This window comes from Brachycentrus maculatus, unplaced genomic scaffold (genome assembly GCF_059751285.1).
Source record: "Brachycentrus maculatus isolate JH-2025_06_01 unplaced genomic scaffold, ASM5975128v1 h1tg000261l, whole genome shotgun sequence".
Taxonomy (NCBI): domain Eukaryota; kingdom Metazoa; phylum Arthropoda; class Insecta; order Trichoptera; family Brachycentridae; genus Brachycentrus; species Brachycentrus maculatus.
Window position 1 is genome coordinate 2,158,554 of NW_028281012.1, and position 18,784 is coordinate 2,177,337.

The window sequence follows — 18,784 nt, forward strand, 5'->3', positions numbered from 1 at the left end:
GAATCATCATCAAAAGAGGACGAGTGCTGTTGTCTTGTTTGTCTGTCACTGTATTCAGAGAGTAGATCCGGTGAAAAGTGGATACAGTGCACCACTTGTAAACTGTGGGCTCAAGAAGACTGCACAAAAGGTGGTCTTAGCTATGTTTGCCACAATTGCGACTCGGAATGATCCCAAAGCTAGATTTCCGCTTGATTTATGACTAATCACAATGACAGAAGTGTTTCCTTTTAGTTTATTCACAGATTATTTTTGTTCGATTTGTTTTTTTTTTAAATGCCATTGTTTTTAGTTGTTTTTGTTCATTACATATCTGTAGACTGATTAATATTGTCATGCGGTGCCATAATTATTTATAACACAAAAATAAATAATGAATAAAACGTCTTACAATATAAATATTGATTTATTTGCGTGTGTTTCAACTGACCCCAATCACTGTTTCAACTGCCCCTGGTATGGGGACGGTTGAAACAAATCGGATATATTTTTTAAATTTGATCTGCCACTAAAAATAACACACCGGGTACTGAAATTATACTTCCCATTAGTAGACAGAAACACGCTCTTGTATTTAATGCATCTTCATCATCGCTTGACTTGTAAAGAGCAATACTATGGACAATATAAGCAAAATTGTTTCAACCGTACCCAGTCTACCCTACGTATTAGTATATAACAAATATGTTTTAACACAATAAAAGATACAACATATTGCTGATTCACGCTTTTTCACTATGTTACATCCGATAACAGCCCTTATATTTTATTACAAAATTTCGAAGGAAATAATTTTATAGGATGATTCGTCCCCCAATTTACAACGTTTGGGAAATGAGTTCCGACGCGCGTTCAATTCAAACTTTTCTTGGTAATTACTTTCAATCAACCTTGAAAGTTTCTCGCCGATTTCTAGCCCGTTTTATATCTCGCTTGTAGATATAACCTTCTCAATATCTAGCTCCGTGGTAGCAAATTACTTTAAAAATTCAAGGTGCTGCTTCAACAGTAGCTCCATCAACTTGTCCGTAGTCAGTTCTTCGGTGGACTCCTCGATAAACCCGGTCTATTTCCTTCACACACCTCCAAGTCCGTGAACTTTCCGAGGGACGATAATATCCTCCACTACTGCCATTTCGAGCTAAACATTCTTCTCCGTCCCTAAGATTTTCAGGCCAGCTAGGTGGGGCTTGTGCTCTCCGTCACATGGAAGCAGTGCCGAAATAGGGAACTTTTTGGAGTTAGAAATCACCTGCTGATATGTATATAGACTCAGGGTGGGAGTGGACGGAAAATATAAACTATAAAGGCGTATTGTAACTTGAATTTGAACGACGGCTCATATCTCAAAAAAAAGCTCATTAAATCACGCTAAATTATTTCATCTTCTTCTGGCCCCTACCCGCACCCGAGCGGTGTATAGAACGCCGTATCGAATAGACACGGTGTTACCCCCATCGTGATAATTAAAGGCAAGGGTGATCAGTCATGCGCTCGAGATATCCCTGTACTAATATTATTTTATCCCAAGGTTCTCATAAAATATAAGGGCGTAGTTTAGCTCTCAACGTTGAATATTGATCTATTTACGTAATATCTTGAAATTTCTGAATTGCTAATGTTAATAAAACACCGAAATTTTCGACATCATCCGTACAGGCCCGAAATCACGACAGGGCATTTGAACAATGTAGAAGTACGAGCATTTAAGAAAAACTATCATAATTGAAAATAGTCAGAAAATTAAAAAGCAAAAAAATATTTATTAGATTATCTATGAAATTGATTTAACATCCAATTAAATAAGTAATGATATCATCTCGATAGAAATATGGGTAAATTGTATAACTCCCCTGCACTTCGAAAACTTATCTGTAGGTGGACGCGCCTCCGAAGTCATTTTTTTACAAAAAGAGCTTAGAATTTTTTTTTCAGCTTGATAGCATCTCGTTTTAAGCATGCTTAATTTTTTATTTATTTATTTTATTTTAAATTCTTTTGCATTATACAAACATGACATAAATTCAAATACAAAAAAAAAAAATGAATAAAATATAAATACAAAAAAAGATCCCACAAAGGCATGGCCTGTGTGTGGGTATACAATATAATTTAGGTCATAGTAAAGGGCACTGGCAAGAATACATTAGGTGTTATTAGTAGAACTAGAATAATAGTGTTAATATAAAATACAAAAAAAATACTTGACTATCACAAAACAAAAACAAAAAAAAAATATTAGTAGCATGTGTATCTCTGACCTCAAGTATTTTATGTTTTTGATAATTTTGGGGTTTTCTTAAAAATAAAATCAAATTTGTTTTATTATGATATATATTTTTTTAATTAAAATAATTTTATGTGCGGCTTGTGTTTAAAAAATAAGAATCGAGTTGTGGTAGAGTAGGGATCAGGTCTAGAATGTATATCTCCGGTGATTCGGTTCTCGACACTAATTTCGTTGGCGGTGATCAAAATATAATTTAGGATTAGAAAATTTAAACTTTAAAACAAAATCTATAAAGCTTACTTAATCTTATACTCAAATGATTATAATCAGATATGTACGCCAATCAAAACAATGTATTGTAAATGGCCTTCTGGATAATTCTCGCCCCGGAGGGCGAATCCGGCCCTGCCTCCAAGGGCACAGCTATTTATAATGTGACGTCAATCTTTATTTCTACAAGGCCAACTGGCAGGCCCTGGAATTCTGAGAAGTGTGGTTCGATCTAGCTCCTTTTAGGTGGGTGAAAGAATAACAAAATGAAACGCCCCGGGATCACCCGTATTTTAAGTTCGAATACATTTACATATGGCTGAAAGATATTTCGAACAAAGACGAGTACAGTTCAAAATGAGAATTATAAATTACAATTATTATTATATAGGATTACCATTCGCATTTTTCATACAAGGTGTCTTTTTGAAGCGTGAGATTCGTGAGATTCCTTTGTCCGATGGGGCGTGGTTTTTTCAATACTTAAATGACAACGAATAATGAAAGCGACCTTTTACGATATTCTGTTTTTTACCCATTGCATTACGGTGCACAGAGGGCTAGAACAGTGCACGATCATCGAAATTGGGATGGTAGAGATGTATGTGAATTCGGTATTTACGACGTATTTGTGGATTTACAAGGTCAACTCTCAAGGTCAAGATGTTTTTGATCATTCATCAATGGTTTCTAAGGTCGAATTTCAAGGTCAATCATGAATGAAACAAAAATGAAATAAGCCAATTTGTTTAGCATTAGAAGGCTTTAGCTGAGAAAAGAAGATTCTCGTAAGACTTATTTCAAAAACATACTTTAAGTAACTCAATTTGCGAATTCTTCTGGGAATACATGAATATAAAAATGCTTTTAAACTTCCAGCGGCAGCAGAAATCAAATATATTTTTTAATGAACCTACTCAAATGAAACATCAAAAAGTGTTTTTAATAAAATAAAATTACTTATTAGACACTAATTTACTACAAACTAGAGTAAACGTCGAAATGAGAGCTTTTAGCTACAGTACAGAGCTAACGTTAGGGCCGCCCGACATTTTTTTTATTTTAGGGGGGTTTTCAGCCAAGATTTTAGGTGAAATACATATTTAGAGGTGACATTAAGGCATTCATCCCCCTTCCACTGCCGACATCAAAACTTTTAACGATTTCTTCCCCCTCTCCTAGGCGTTAGGAAAATTTGACAGATCATGGAATCAAAACTTGTTTGTTATTACTTGTATCATATTTGAGAGTAGGGATTCGCTGTGGCGAAAAACATTTTTTCATTAACTGATTAGGCAGTCAAATTGTGGTAAAATTTATCAATTTTTAATTAAAAAATGTAATTAAAATTCTTAGTCGTAAGACTTTTAATTAAAATTTAATTAAAAGTCTTACGTAGTTAATACCACTATTTCTTAAAATCTAAATGTACATACGGTGTTTGAAAATGATGCGGAATGTATCGAAACACGTGTCACGATAGATTTTACGAAATGGTAGTATTTACTGAGTAAAACTTAAAATAATAAAAAAATTGCCCGCCAGTGTTGGGCCTGGGTAAATATTATAGGTAGGCATATAATATTTTTAAAATTGTGAATACATTTTACAGTCGGTTTTAATGCTAAAGCAATGCTTTTCACACATTTAAGTATTTTTGGTAAATGAACCGATTTTTTTTAATCTTGGAAGATTTTAAAGAAGAAAAAAATAGATTAGACATCTATTTTTTTAATAAAACTAACTAAGTAATCAACATCCCGCTTCCCCACAGGGGTAGTCAGAGAGAATAGAACGCCACACCAATAAGTCTTTGCAAACAATCTACGCCCCTTTCACATTCTTGCATCTCCTCATACATACCCGCCGACTATTTCGACTTCTGACCTGACCACTTTTGCCTCGGTCTTACTCCTGCTTACGAACCAAATTCAACCAAATGCAGGTTTTGAGACTCCTGGGATTAACACGTTATTTTAGTGTGAGATATGACGCCTGACAACCACTTAGCTCCGATTTACGCCACAGGTGGCACTGCTTTTGCCATACGTGTCCGCACCCTATTTATCTATGTACATATTTTATTTTCCCGTGTATCTTTAAGTAATGTGTACATATAATAATTTTCTTCAGTTTTTTTTATTATACATATTCCTTTTTGTTGTACATTTTACCCAGGATTTTTATTTTCCCTTTTTTTTTAAAATTTGTTTTTTGTTTATTAGGTTTGTATTATTGAACGCTGTCTGACCGCATTCTCAGATCTGATACAGAAGCATCTAGGCTTCCCGACAGACCCTCCCTTGCAAACATTTTTTTTTGTTTTTGCTTTATGAACTAAAATGTGAAACAAAACTGTAGCCCGATTTTACTTAGAATATACATTGAAAAGCTTTAAATATCACTGCCAATATATAAATACAAGTTTGTAAAATCACCATCAAATTTTCTGGAAGTGCCCTAGAGTAGGCAGTGAAAGGGATTAGTAGTTAGTTAGTTCAGTTAGTCAGCTAGATCCGATTCCGACCCGACGTTGGCCGGTACACAGACGCCTCCACAACCCCGACCAGCACAGCAGATAGACACGGAACAGTTTTCAGAAAACGTTCGGGATTGTGTTATGTGAAATGTTTTTTCTACTTTGTGTTTGGGATACAAAAGCTTTTTATTACTTTGGGGTACTATTGTTTCCTGCCACGCGGTGACCAAAAAAAGTAAACTATATGTATATTTAAAAAAAAGTTAAATATTTAATAAAAAAAATCCTAGGTACATAAACGGTTTTGTAAAATTTTTATTAGCATAATGAAGTAATTAAATTTCATTACTTGATTCGGCAGTCACTTTGTGGCAAAATCTATCCCTTTTCAATTTGAGTTATGCTTAGTAAGTACCATTATTTCTTAAAACCTATTGTGACACGTATTTCGATGCGTTCCGCATCATTTTCAAACACCGTACGATGTTTTCAAGAAATAGTGGTATTTACTATGTAAAACTTAAATTAAAAATGAACTAATTACACTTTGTTCTAGTATTATTTATTGAAACAATAATGTCAAGGTCATGAATTTTAGATTCAAATAACCCGTAGAAACTCAAATAATTTGTAAAGCACCGTAGTTTTATGAATATGTTATAAGTCGGTTGTGAAACGGAAAACAACCCTTTCAACTACATACCAATCATTTAATGCATAAAAAATACCCAAATCTGCATTTTTGTCGATGAGATGTATCCTAGGTTAAGATTATTTAATTTAATTTAAAAACATACTGTTATTGGATAACAGAAATTAAAATTGATGAAAAGAATTTTCGTAGATTTACTTTTGAATATGTAAGGGTTCAGAGATTCAATATATCAGTTTGCATGTTGCAATATGCTAGGAATATAATAAGGAAACATGCAGTTTGTCCACGAAAACATCTCAAGAGCAGTACTTCCCACGGATCAATAGGCAGAGGTATTCCTTCCCTTTCCCCCTTCATCCATGACCTATTATTTAGCGTATCGATTCGAGGAATAGAAAATGCAATGCAGAAACATGAATGAAATTTATATTAGCATATTTTACGATGGGTAAATTATTGAAATATATTCTGATTCACCGCGATATGTTTTGAATAATAAGAAAGTTAAAGACCCTCGGAAATGAAATGGAAAAATTTAAACAATTGGTTTGAATATTTTTTGAGTGTGACAATACGATCGAGCAAGAAAAAATGTTTGACGGAAAAAAGACTCACCAGTAAAAAGCCACTTTGTTCCCGTGACCATCTCGTACGTTCTTATCGAGGAGGTTGTAGCAAACGTTCGTCTTCGCACCCCTCATCCAGTTGATGAATACCGGTCCCTTGGAAACGTCGAAGTTGTAAGTGCATATTTTCCCAGCTTCCATGGGCCTCTCCCAGTAAAACTGGTCGGCAATTTCTCCCCAAAACCCCTCCGGATCCTTCAGCGACTTCTCGTGCATCTCCTCGTATTGCTTCATAGACGTTATATAGGAACTCTTAGTTACGAATGGGTCGGGCTTGAAAATGTATCCTGCGTCGGACGGCATGTTTAAACCGATGACAGAAGACTTCGAGTATTTGGAGGAATCAAGAACCGTGCTACCGCGATGGAAGCGACAAGTGTAATGAGAGGAAAATGGATTTCAGCTTTCAGTATTTCAGTTTTAAACGAAACGGAAAATGACGCAACGGCGCATGCGTGTAGCGCGATAGTGTGACTACACTAGATAAATTTGTCGGTCATTGGTGACGATCGGTGAGTACCTACTGAAAATTCTGAAATCTATAATCGTCACAGATAGATCGAATGATTATTCCATTTAGCCGCAGGTTTTCTCCAAAATGATTTTCTGTCGTATCGTTCATAGTAATAAATAACATTTAAACCTAAAAATGGTAGGAATGTATATTTTTATTTTGACGTTAAAAAGCGCGTATTGCGTTAGTTTTAAGTTAAAAGTGTGAAAGGAAAAATGTTTTGATAAAATTTCGTTATATTTTATGTCCATTAATAAAAAGTAATCTGAATTCGTAAATAGAAGAGGTATAACTAATGAGCAACTGTTACTTTTTTGGTTACCGTATTGAGATAAAATACTTTTTATCGGTTTCTATTTCTTTCCACCTTGAGTTTTTGACGTCGTATTTTCAAATATAAAGAATAAACTATACTTAATTACATATAAGCAATACGTAATTAAATTGTGCACTAATCGACGCGATTAACTTTAAATGATCGAGTCCCAAAACCGAATTAGACTTTTCGAAAGAAATCGTTATTTATTTCGGTTATACACTTCGTTATTTAGAACATCATAATTTTTAATTAAAATTATACTACAATAGGCATCATACTTTTTTGTTGGTGTTAAATGCTGATTTATTGTATGAAAAGAGATTTATAAGTCATGCTAATAACCGGTTATGATAAAAATATTTCGTTTTATTTACAGATATAATCACCGAGTTTCTAGTGAAGATAAGGCCAGGTGCAAAAAAATTAAGAGAACCTTCCTATCCAAGTAACAACACAGCACTCTAATATAGATGAACAAAAAATATTTCAGCTCTCCGGGAAATTTCAGGACCCCAAAAATTCTAGCAGGGGATATTTTTGTAAGATTTCACCCTAAAAAACCTGTCACACACCCCTAAGAAAGGTCCCAGGTATAATAATATTATTTTCAGAAGTGATCTTCATTGCTTTCATATTGTATTAAATCCTATAATGTGATGTGAATGAGCGATTGTGTGAAATTAATAATCAATAATTTTGATTCCAACTTTTGACATATATTTCATAACTATGACCAACATTGCGTTAAATGTTCAGTATTTATATTTATGCCCTTTAGTGAGACCTTCTCACTAAGAATTAAATAGCTTTAGAGAGATGTATTCTTGTCTAGCATTTCTGTTTAGCAGTATAGCTTTTTACGAGTTTGTGTGGTTTAATTTTCAATAAAGTGGAATTGGTCAATTTCCTTGGTGACTTCCAAGTGTTTAGGGTCTATTAAGGATCTTGGAAAGAGAATGCGCTGTCCAGTGTGACTTGCGTGACATTCATGATTCTTCATTGGTTGAACATCCTAATTTCTTTGGTTTTTAGAAGTTGTATTAGAAGTTGCACACACACATTACATATATATAAACTGTAGAAAAATAAGAAAATGTATAATATTATACCTACGCATGGTTTTCAGGAGGGTATATCTTCATACAATGGTGCCTCCCACTATTGGATTCCCAGTTCCTATTGGATTCCACCCTTTATGGGTCATCCGGAGGTTGAAAATCAGGTATTTATATTTATTAAACTAAAGGAATTGAGACAAAATGAAACTCCTTGCGTGAATAATGATTATTTATTGTCAGAAGTAATTGATGTTGGTCACACAATAGTATTCTTTGCTACAGTAACATTTGGTTAAACTTGATTACATAAACACTGAACATTCATTTGTGGTATAACAATTTATAAGCAACCGTTTGATTATCTTAATTCTCAAAATGTTTAAGTTGTGCTTAAATAAATAAACGAAAATAGATTTATTTTTCTCTAATTAGTAATATTGACAAACAGTAAATAGCAAATCATACATGATGTATGGAAAAATATATGAATGTTTATAAAAAAATGAAGTCATGTAAATGTTAAGAAAAAAATACACAAAACAATAAATGCATTTTAAATGTATAATATAAAATACTTAACTTAAAAGGCAGTAATAAAATATTCCAACATAATAATATATTTATTCCGCAGATTACAGCTCTCCTTACTCCTTGGACTTACACTGGTATCTTATAAAAAACTTACTCTAAAAAATCACATATTCCAGAATTTACCATAATGTGGCTTGTTGTCAAAGAACTTTTGTATGAAAACTGATTTTGGTGGATTTCAAACAAATGAAGAGGATTTTAATGTATTCTTTTCCAAAAGAAGGTGCTGGTATAAACAAGCAATTATTTTGAAAAATATATCATCCCGATTATTGATAAAGGGACTGTATTTAAATTGTATAAAACGAAGTCTATTGGATATGTAAGATTTTCTGTATATACTAGTCGCATTTAGTGCTTTGCACACAAGTTACAAGCGGTTCACGAGATAATCAGTTGGCTGAGGCCGACGAATGATGTGACCTTTCTTTTCACAAGTTTCCCAGTTGCGAACAACTAAAATACCAATGAAGTAGACACACGCTAATCACTCAATCCAGGGATTAAAGACTGGTAAAATGATAATCCAGGTTTACACGGTCGCAAAGTAATATTGCGACACTGCTTAGTTTAAGTATTAAATCTATCGTGGCATGGCACACTTTACACAGCAACATCGTATTTACAGTATAATTCATCAAGCACTACTGTAAATTCGACTTTTTTCTTGAGTAAAAACTCTTATCATCTACCTCTCCACGTCTTCCATCAAATTGATCTTGTGTTTATCTGTAATCAATTAAAAGCACAAATGTAATTATTTTCCATCTATAAATTTTTCACTAACCCTAAATTGTGATTTAGATATTTCATTAGGCATAATTTATTAAAACCTTTAAAATATGTTAAAATACACATACGAGATATCAACAATAAAAAAATGGAAAATTTAATCAGGTTCTATTATTAAAAAGCAACTAGATCATTTCATACTACAATCGCATGAAAGTTGTCTTAATTGAGACATTTTTCAAAAGTTAACAATTGACAACTTTTGGGTTTTGCATTTTTTTTCTAGATACTTATTTTATTAAATAAAATCGGGTTGAGGTCCCGTGGTTAGTGTCCCGGACCTTAAGTCAGAGTTTCTCGGTTCGAACCCCTCTACCGCAATTTGATACCTATTTCTAATAATGAGCCGCTTAGCTCACAGAAACAGTATGAAATTGAGATAAGATAATGTGTAGATCTGCTGTTCATACAACATGCCAAGCATTATCACTGAACTCAGCGGTAAAAGCCGTTTAAATTTCTATATTGTATTAGTTACTCACTGTGCCAAACGTTAAACATCTAAGTTTCTATATTTTATTCTCATTATTATTGTGGATAAAGATAAAATTTAAAATTATTTTACTGTAAAGAAATCAATTTCTGTACATCTGACATTTTTCATTGGACCTGTCAATATATCATAAAGAGTGAAACCTCTCGTAACGAGTAATTCGCATAAAGAGAAAAATGAAAAAAATGCTCCCTTAACGAGTGACATTTCGCATAATGAGCGGAGGAAGCAGCAGAGCAACAATCTTTTGATGCAACAAGGGAAATGCCGAAAGCATGGGAAACTGTCGCATCGTATGTTGAGAAGCAACACCCTGATAAAAAGGTGGCGAAACAAACTACAAATTTAATTAATGATATTAATAATGAATTTTATTTGTCGTAAATTCAATAATTATTGACTAGTTATTTGATTTTTTATTGTTTTATGCAAATCGAAATTACATTCCGTGTTGTTACAATTAACAATTAATAAGTATATAATTTTATTTGAATAAACGTTAAAAAAAAACAGTATCTTTTTCAGCATGGAATGCATAACCCTATTTTACATTGATGTACGTACATATATAATAAAAATTGTTTCGCTTAATAAGTTTTTTACATAACGAGTAATATGTATTCCAAAACGAATTAATCTCGTTATGAGAGATTCAACTGTATACACACAAATGAATCATAGTAAATGTATTACAAGTTACTCACATTTTTATTTATAAATAATACGTATAACTTGAGCTTTGGGTATTAATAAAAAAACATAACAATTGGATTACAAAAACAAAATATTAAAGAAACAAAAAGATCACAGGGTGGTGCGGAATTCCGTCGGGGATTGAAATGGTGGGGGTGGGGGATATAAACAGGGGGGGGAGATTCCACCGGATCGAACTGCTCCCAGAACATTAGGGAGCCGAGAGACAAGCTGCTGCATTCCAGAAAAATAATTCATACCATTATTAAACAGCACAAACCTAGAATAACTTAAGCATCGATTGAAACTATTTGTCCTTTGATAGTAAAAATATAAATATGGAGACTGGAATATTAAAAACACAAAAGGTTTGAACCTCTTTTATGCCTCCAGCAATGACAGTGCGTTAAAGCAATTCATATAAACATGTTTTTCTTTTAGACTCTAAATATTTTTTTAGAAACAGTACTAACATCAAATATATATCATACTTATTTTGATTCCTTTTAAATATTTTATGATTAGTTTGTTAAATTAAACAGAAAGGGACACAATGATTTTAAGACAACTGGTTGGTAAAAATATATTTTTAAATTGAATTTTCAGATTGTCGGCGAACTGTCTGCAAACCAATCGATTTAAATTTTTATTCTTCAGAAAATACACCTCTTTCCCAATCGTCTCTTTTCCATTCCAAATTTTCATTGGTTTTTCTTCATTTTCTGATTCAAAAGAGGTTTTTTTTACACTTCTTGTATTTCAACATTCTTCATCATGATAAATGAAGACAGGTTGACACACAATACTATAGAGATATTAAAGATTGTTTTGCAGGATTTATTTGTTTTCAAATGACCTGCATATTTTATCAGACAATATAGTATTATCGGAATATATAAAATAAATTACGACAATGGGGAATTGAACCTGCGATTCAGAGTCATGGAACCACATGCCAATTCTTACTAACCTGTTTATATACAGTTCATTTGCTGAGGTTTTTTTATTTATTGAACTTTAATATATTATTAAAAAAGGATAACTCACGTTGAACACGGATTTGCATTTCGAGATGCAACAGCCACAGCTCCAAAGTTTACAGCGAGTGAATCTTGGAACTCAATCTGGTGGATGCATCCGGTAAAGCCAACAATTCCGGTATTTGTCATGTTGCTTGGAATTCCGCCTGAATAAAATAAATTGCTCAATGAATTTCACACCACATAACTAAAAAATACAATAAAACCAATAAAATATTTAGAACTAGCTAGATTTTTTTGTTGTTGGCAAAGTAACGAAAGCAGTGAATAAAACCAATCAATTATAACAATAATAAAATTTAAAAAAAATACTAATATATCTTTTCACATTATTAAATAAAATTTTTTGAATTTTTTTATTTATTTATTTGACAAATTACATGTTTTAAAAATAAATATAAAAAATTTCGTATATAAATATCAAAAAAAAATATATAGGAGGGATTTATCCAAGTTATGACAACACTGCTTACGTTAAGGGGCTTTTATTGTTTTTGAATCTTGAATTTATATATATATATATATATATATATATATATATATATATATATATATATATATATATATATATATATATATATATATATATATATATATATATATATATATATATATATATATATATATATATATATATAAATATATATATATATATATATATATAATATATATATATATATATATATATATTTTTTTTTTTTTTTTTTTACATGGGAATTACATTTATTATTTATTTACCTTGCTTATTATTTACAAGGTTTATAGATCATTTAGTGGATTTTTGTTTCTTCTAACAAATTCAATTTGTTTTTATTTGAATCTGTGTCGGGAACAGGAGGGATAATCTAGTGTGGACCAATCAGGAACTTCTCAGCATTTGGTCATTGCTGGGAGGAAACTACGTTGCACTCCTCAGGGGAAGGCGGACTGTTGACTGTCATCAGCAGACCTTCCGTATCATGTATATTCGAGGTCGAGAGTAAAACTGAGAATCTCACTCACCAACATAGATGTTGGAATCAGCATTAAGGTTCTGTGTGAGTCCTGGGGCCTTGCCGTGATCCTCGGTGCCATCTACCTCCAGTGTGGCTTCAGAAGCTGTTCTCTTCACCACCACTTGATGGCGTTGGTTGTCGGACACTGGAACTCTTGTGTTCTGAATAGTGCCGACACCACCTCCAAGTTCCCATTGCAACTCCACGTAGCCTCCGTTCACTGAAAAGGAGTACATAAGTGTTACGTACTGGGTAGGCGATAAAAAATATGACAATACAAAGTATCCAATAGATTGCACCTTTTCTAACAAGAACTATCTAATACTGGCCATGGCACACATGTTCGAAAGTAATTTTACAAGGTGTAATAATGGAATATTCTAGACCTAGGGCTATAAGTGTTTATGAAAAATAAAAGAAAACAAATTACTTAAATTTATCTATAAATGTATAAAACTTTTATCTATTTTTTAAATGAAAAAAATATTTGTGTTTTTATTATTTACCAAAATACTTAATTTCATACTATTTCTGTGAGCCTGAGCGGCTCATTATTAGAAATGGGTATCAAATTGTGGTAGTGTGTTTGAACCGAGAAACTCTGACTGAAGAGTCCGCAACACTAGCCACAGGACCACAAACCGACAATTACAAAATGATATTCCTATTCCCTACTAGTAAACCAATTTTAGTTAAAGTTTTATGATTGGAAATATGCTGGTTCTCAAATAGTTCTATTACACAATATGTACATACCGCTGAGCATAATAAAGTCTCCTTCTCTGAAGTTGGCGCCTTGTTCACTTTGAAGCACAAGCAGGCCATCGGGGGCGGAGGTGGTGAAGGCCAGCGCTATGTACTCGGTGGTTCTAGGGTCATCGTGCGGCAGGAGAGAAGCGGGCAATTCCACATAGCCTTCGCCCGACAGTGACAGATCCTCCCTCAAATCCACTCCTGCAGTTAAGGAATTCATATGAAATTACTTCTTCAGACACTTTTCCGCAACCCAATGGTGCTTAGGGCACTGTTATATTATTTATTGATTCGGCATTAACTTTGTGGAATGACATGATTATTTTATTAAAATGAAACGCTTGAATATACTACATTAATGAGTTTTATTTATATATTTATATATATATATATATATATATATATATATATATATATATATATATATATATATGTATATATGTATATAAATATATATATATGTATATATATATATTATGTATATACATATATATTTTATACATAAATCAAATAAAGAGTTGTGATATGAACTCACTCTGTCTGCACTGGAAGCCTCCCGTTCCTAGAGGACAGTCGCACTTGTAGAGGGAGCCGATCCTGGTCGGGCGGCAGATGCCTCCATTCTCGCAGGGCTGCGACTCGCAGGGGATGGATTGGGCAGAGGTGGGCGCGGCCACTTCGCAGTACGTTCCTCGGAAACCGGAGGGGCACATACACCTCATGTCGCCCGGCTGAGCGCAGAACCCTCCGTTCTGACACCAGCGGCAAACTCCTTCCGACTGGAATGCATCCTCAAAATATCAGATTTAAGAAATAATACACATACAACATTTTGAGTGCGTCCAAATACTTGTTCACGAATTTGGATTATCTCCAATTATACGAGTTATTTTTCATATTATTTTTTGACATCTCAACAAAGATGAAGTAAAATATGGAGTTTCCAAGAATTTGAGTAGTGTGGTTGTCAATCATGTCGTGACAACCACACTACTCAAATTCACAAAATCATGTCATGTCAATCTTTGTTGAGATGTCAAAAAATAATAATACACATAATGATAGACACCCGTATACAAAATTGCATTCTTTTACCTTCCCCTCCCGGTGATATGTATTAACTACAACTCGACTTTTCAAATGAGAATATCAATATAAAACATAATAGATACGGGCTCAAAATTTTTGTATTCCTCCGTAGCTATTGCAGCTACTTACGTTGCCTTTTTTTCTCGTTTTAAGATAATTATCAAAGCTAACAATACAAAATTGTTACATTTCAATTTTTACCATAGTCAATAAAAGCAACATTTAGTAATATTCACATTTTTCCAGTTTTTAAATCACATTTTCATATTGTGTACAAAATACATACCACCGGTGTATATATATAAATATATATATATATATATATATATATATATATATATATATATATATATATATATATATATATATATATATATATATATATATATATATATATATAAACTTTACAATAATGTATTTACAAAAATTACTTCTTCTAACCATTAATTGCACCCAACGGTCCATAGGACAAAAAATAAAATTAGCATTAATGACCACAATGAGCATTGAAAAACACCAAAATTGACACAGAGTGCATGCGGAACATCTAGGGGCGATAGAAAGTCAGTGGAAGTGCGGCGTCAACCGACTTTAAGAAGGTCTACGCCTGCTAGGCCAGCCATAAATTATGTCAAATCATTATGAAAAATTTAAAATACAGTTATATAGTTAAAAAGACTTTGAAAAGGAAGAAAATAAAAACGTAAATTTAGCAATATTAGATCAGAAGTCGTTTGATTCGCAGTGTTATGCGCACGGCGTAAAAAGGAGGTAGACATTATGCAAGCAGCATTTACTTGTTAGTTGATTGTTTATAACATTGGATACTTTTAGTAAACCAAACTCCGAGTGATATTTTCGTTGCGCCAAAGATAAAACAATGGCACAGAGAGTTTATAAATTATCAAACACATTTTGCTTTTGAATTATTTTTATTTAAATTGCGGTATTTCTGGAAGAGTAACCCCAAAAGTCTCGGTAACCAAAGGGTAAAACAAGTTAAGTTTTAGGGCTCACCGTATTTTGAAGTTGATGGTAGTGTTAAGAGTTCAATATTACTTTACGACATGAATTTAAACGGGCGGAGCTCAACATGCCTTTGGTTTTAATTATAGCTAGTTCTTAAATAAAATGATATTATGACCTAATTTATCTTAAAAGTAGAATACTTACTTCACATAAAACACAATACAGGATTTTAAAGTTATACAAAAAGCGTTATTTATTAAAAAAGTTATTATATTTATATATTACATATAAACTAGCTGTACCCGGCCAAGCCTTGTTGTGATCCAGTCAGGTTAAATAGAAAAGGAATAGAAAGCACACATCTCTAATGTATAATTTCATACTGCTTGTGGAGCAACGAAAATATTAAAAATCTCTAAAACAACAATGCATTAAAAAAAATTACTAAATGACAAGCAGCTGTTAAGAAGCGTGTGTTGTTGTAACATTCAACAGATGGCGCTGTCATTTAGGTTAAATATGGTGATATAAAAAAATTATCACCAGTGACCAGGTTTTGAAATTTTTAACAAATTACCGTTTACATTTTATTTACATAGATAAATAAAAACACGTGTGTATTCAAACGCAAAGTGATGTACAATTTTAAAAGCACTATATCAGCATTAAAAGCACTATAGCACAATAACAGTGAATAACTTGAAGAGATTTTGAACAAAGTAATTTTTTACTAATTGAAATTAGTAAAGAAATAAGGGGTGAAATTCCTGTTTTAAATGGTTGGGAAACTTAGTGACATCACAGCGCAACGAAATCACGAGTTCGTGAATAATTCTTTCGCTAATTTACCAACTTACTGAAATGCTGTTATCCGATAAGCGAATTTATAAATGACACTACTGTTTTTTGTTGGTACTTTTATAAATATATCATTAAAAATGTAGGTTGAATGATTGGACATGAATTTCCTTGTAGTGATTGGTGAAATACATTTAAGAAAATATAGCTCTCAGATACACATTTTTTTCATGTCCAATGTTGGACGAAGCCTTTGAACACTAGCTTTATATATATACAAGATAGTGGAAGTGTTATTTAGCTCATAATGAAGTCTTACCTCGGTGGGATAGGGAGTGCTGGCCTCGGGAATATCTCCTCTGTGCGGTTTGTATTGATCTACGCTGTTCTCATTTGCTCCACATTCTCGAATGTTAGCCGACTTTATGGGAGAGTTTAAAATATCTAGTACCACGTCGGATATTTTAACCTATGGAAAGCAAGATTACAGCAAATTTTTATAACATAATTCATGCTTAAAGGTTATCTAGCAAAAATTTATTTCAGCAGTGAGATATAAAATACTTGGAAATGTATTTGTAACAAATTTAATTTCATATAATCACTTTTATCCCGACAGTGGGGAAATCATTTTCATAGTATATTATAAAGCTGAAATTGAGCATATGTATTCGAAAATAATAATTACATCAGAGATGCAGCCATTGAACCCAGTCTCAACACCTGTTCCTTTGTTGATCGTTAATGTTTCAGAGTCAAAGCCTCCGACGTACAGAGGAGTCATTAAGTTGAGAACCTGGAAGTAGAAACAGTCAATTTCTCAATGGTATTAATCATTACACTTCTCTGAAATTAAGCATTGCTTTTAACATTAATGCAATTCTTCAAATGGCACAAATAAAACTTCTATAAAAATCTAATAATATGAGTTAGGAATTATAAAGGAGAAATCTTCTTAATATCATCGACTAAATGGAAAATATATAATAAGTCAATTTATTTCCATATTTATGAATTTGAGATGAAAATCTACCTTTTTCCCCCGGACATTTCCAGTAACGACGTCTTGACCTTCAATTTCAAGTTTTCCTTGGTTCATTACTCTAGACACATTAACATTAACCCACTCGTTGCTTCTCAGAGGCTTGCGGCTACGGATGATAACAGGTCCTGTAATATTAAGACAGGGAAATTAGTAAACAATTTCATTAAACAAAAATAACAAACGGAGAACTCTACATAATCAAAGGTATATTGATTAACAGATTCCTTTTACAGGTAATTTGGTGGAGTATAAAATTGCATCTATTTCATTAAGGAACAGTAAGAAAAGGACAATGTTTATATTTCTTCCGAGTTTGAATTATAAAAAAGGGTAAAGATTGGTCAGTTTATAGGGAAAAAAGTTTGTCGGGTTTTGGTTCTGTGGTTAGTGTTCCAGAATCCGGGTCAGAGTTTTTGGGTTCAAGCCACCAATTTTGATAATAAGCCGCTTGGGGTAAAAAAACAGTATGACGTAAAAAAAATATGTCTACAATATTTAATATGTGTGTACAACAAATATTTCTACTGAAAAAAAATCCACTGATTTTCAATGAGCAGAGTAAAAGTTCCAGTTGTTGGCCCACTAAGCAGATTGTCTTAGTCAATAATTATTTATAATTAAACCATGTTATAAAGGTATTTAAAAGAAAACTTTCTAATAAATGTTCAGTTTGTTGTAAGTTTCATTATTTAAAAACCTTTTAAAACAGAATTTGAATAAAAAAAAACATTGCATATTATATATATACTACAATACAAATAGGTCATTTGTTTGGCTAAAATTAATATGAAAAATATCATATTTTTGACATTGATAAGTATGTATAAGTTAAATATTTTTTGATACCTTAAATTGGTAAAAAATATTTTACAGCCAGCAAAAACACACCCAAAAAATCATAGGATCATCAAGACAAAATCATGGCGGGCCAATAACTTGTAGGGCGGTAACAACACCGCACCCAAACTTAAAAATAATATTTATTAAGAATAAAGTGTACCTGAGCCAGAATCGAATCTGAATTCCAAGTGGCCATTTTTGAGGGTCAAAGATGTAAAGTCACCGTGGCCATGTCTGGATTCAGCACAGTAGAGGATGATCCCATCTTTTACAGGCTCATTAGGCTTCACCCTCAGGGACATCTTTAGGTGCAGCGCCGTCTTGGGTGTGCCAAAGGCGAGGTACGAAGCGCCTCCAAAAGCCGGGTATGCTATATCAATATGAGACTCGCATCTACAAGGTTAAATAAAATGTGTAAAATAATAATAATTTGCATTATATTATTTTTTCTCTAAGATAAGGGATTTATTCAATAAAAAATGCTACTGCATCCAAATCATAATTTTTTTTAATTAAAAAAAATAGAAATATTTGT

The 18,784-nt window shown here is 32.6% G+C and overlaps 2 protein-coding genes across 5 annotated transcripts in view; both read right to left on the reverse strand.

Moving 5' to 3' along the window:
• The window catches only part of AcCoAS (acetyl coenzyme A synthase), a 31,065-nt gene extending 24,417 nt beyond the window's left edge, over nucleotides 1–6,648 (reverse strand). Inside the window, exon 1 of the mRNA XM_088266078.1 lies at nucleotides 6,250–6,648. Coding sequence (XP_088122204.1) covers nucleotides 6,250–6,563 — 314 coding nt within the window. The 5' untranslated portion in view covers nucleotides 6,564–6,648. The remainder of the gene's footprint in view (nucleotides 1–6,249) is intronic.
• Nucleotides 6,649–8,367: 1,719 nt separating this feature from the next.
• trol (terribly reduced optic lobes) overlaps nucleotides 8,368–18,784 on the reverse strand; it is a 278,511-nt gene continuing 268,094 nt past the window's right edge. For all 4 annotated transcript variants that reach the window (XM_088266065.1, XM_088266064.1, XM_088266063.1 and 1 more), the window contains 9 exons: nucleotides 18,410–18,642; nucleotides 17,398–17,534; nucleotides 17,053–17,160; nucleotides 16,684–16,833; nucleotides 14,044–14,287; nucleotides 13,512–13,709; nucleotides 12,763–12,975; nucleotides 11,768–11,906; nucleotides 8,368–9,471 (listed from right to left, as the gene is read on the reverse strand). In XM_088266065.1, coding sequence (XP_088122191.1) covers nucleotides 9,468–9,471; nucleotides 11,768–11,906; nucleotides 12,763–12,975; nucleotides 13,512–13,709; nucleotides 14,044–14,287; nucleotides 16,684–16,833; nucleotides 17,053–17,160; nucleotides 17,398–17,534; nucleotides 18,410–18,642 — 1,426 coding nt within the window. In that variant the 3' untranslated portion in view covers nucleotides 8,368–9,467. The remainder of the gene's footprint in view (nucleotides 9,472–11,767; nucleotides 11,907–12,762; nucleotides 12,976–13,511; nucleotides 13,710–14,043; nucleotides 14,288–16,683; nucleotides 16,834–17,052; nucleotides 17,161–17,397; nucleotides 17,535–18,409; nucleotides 18,643–18,784) is intronic.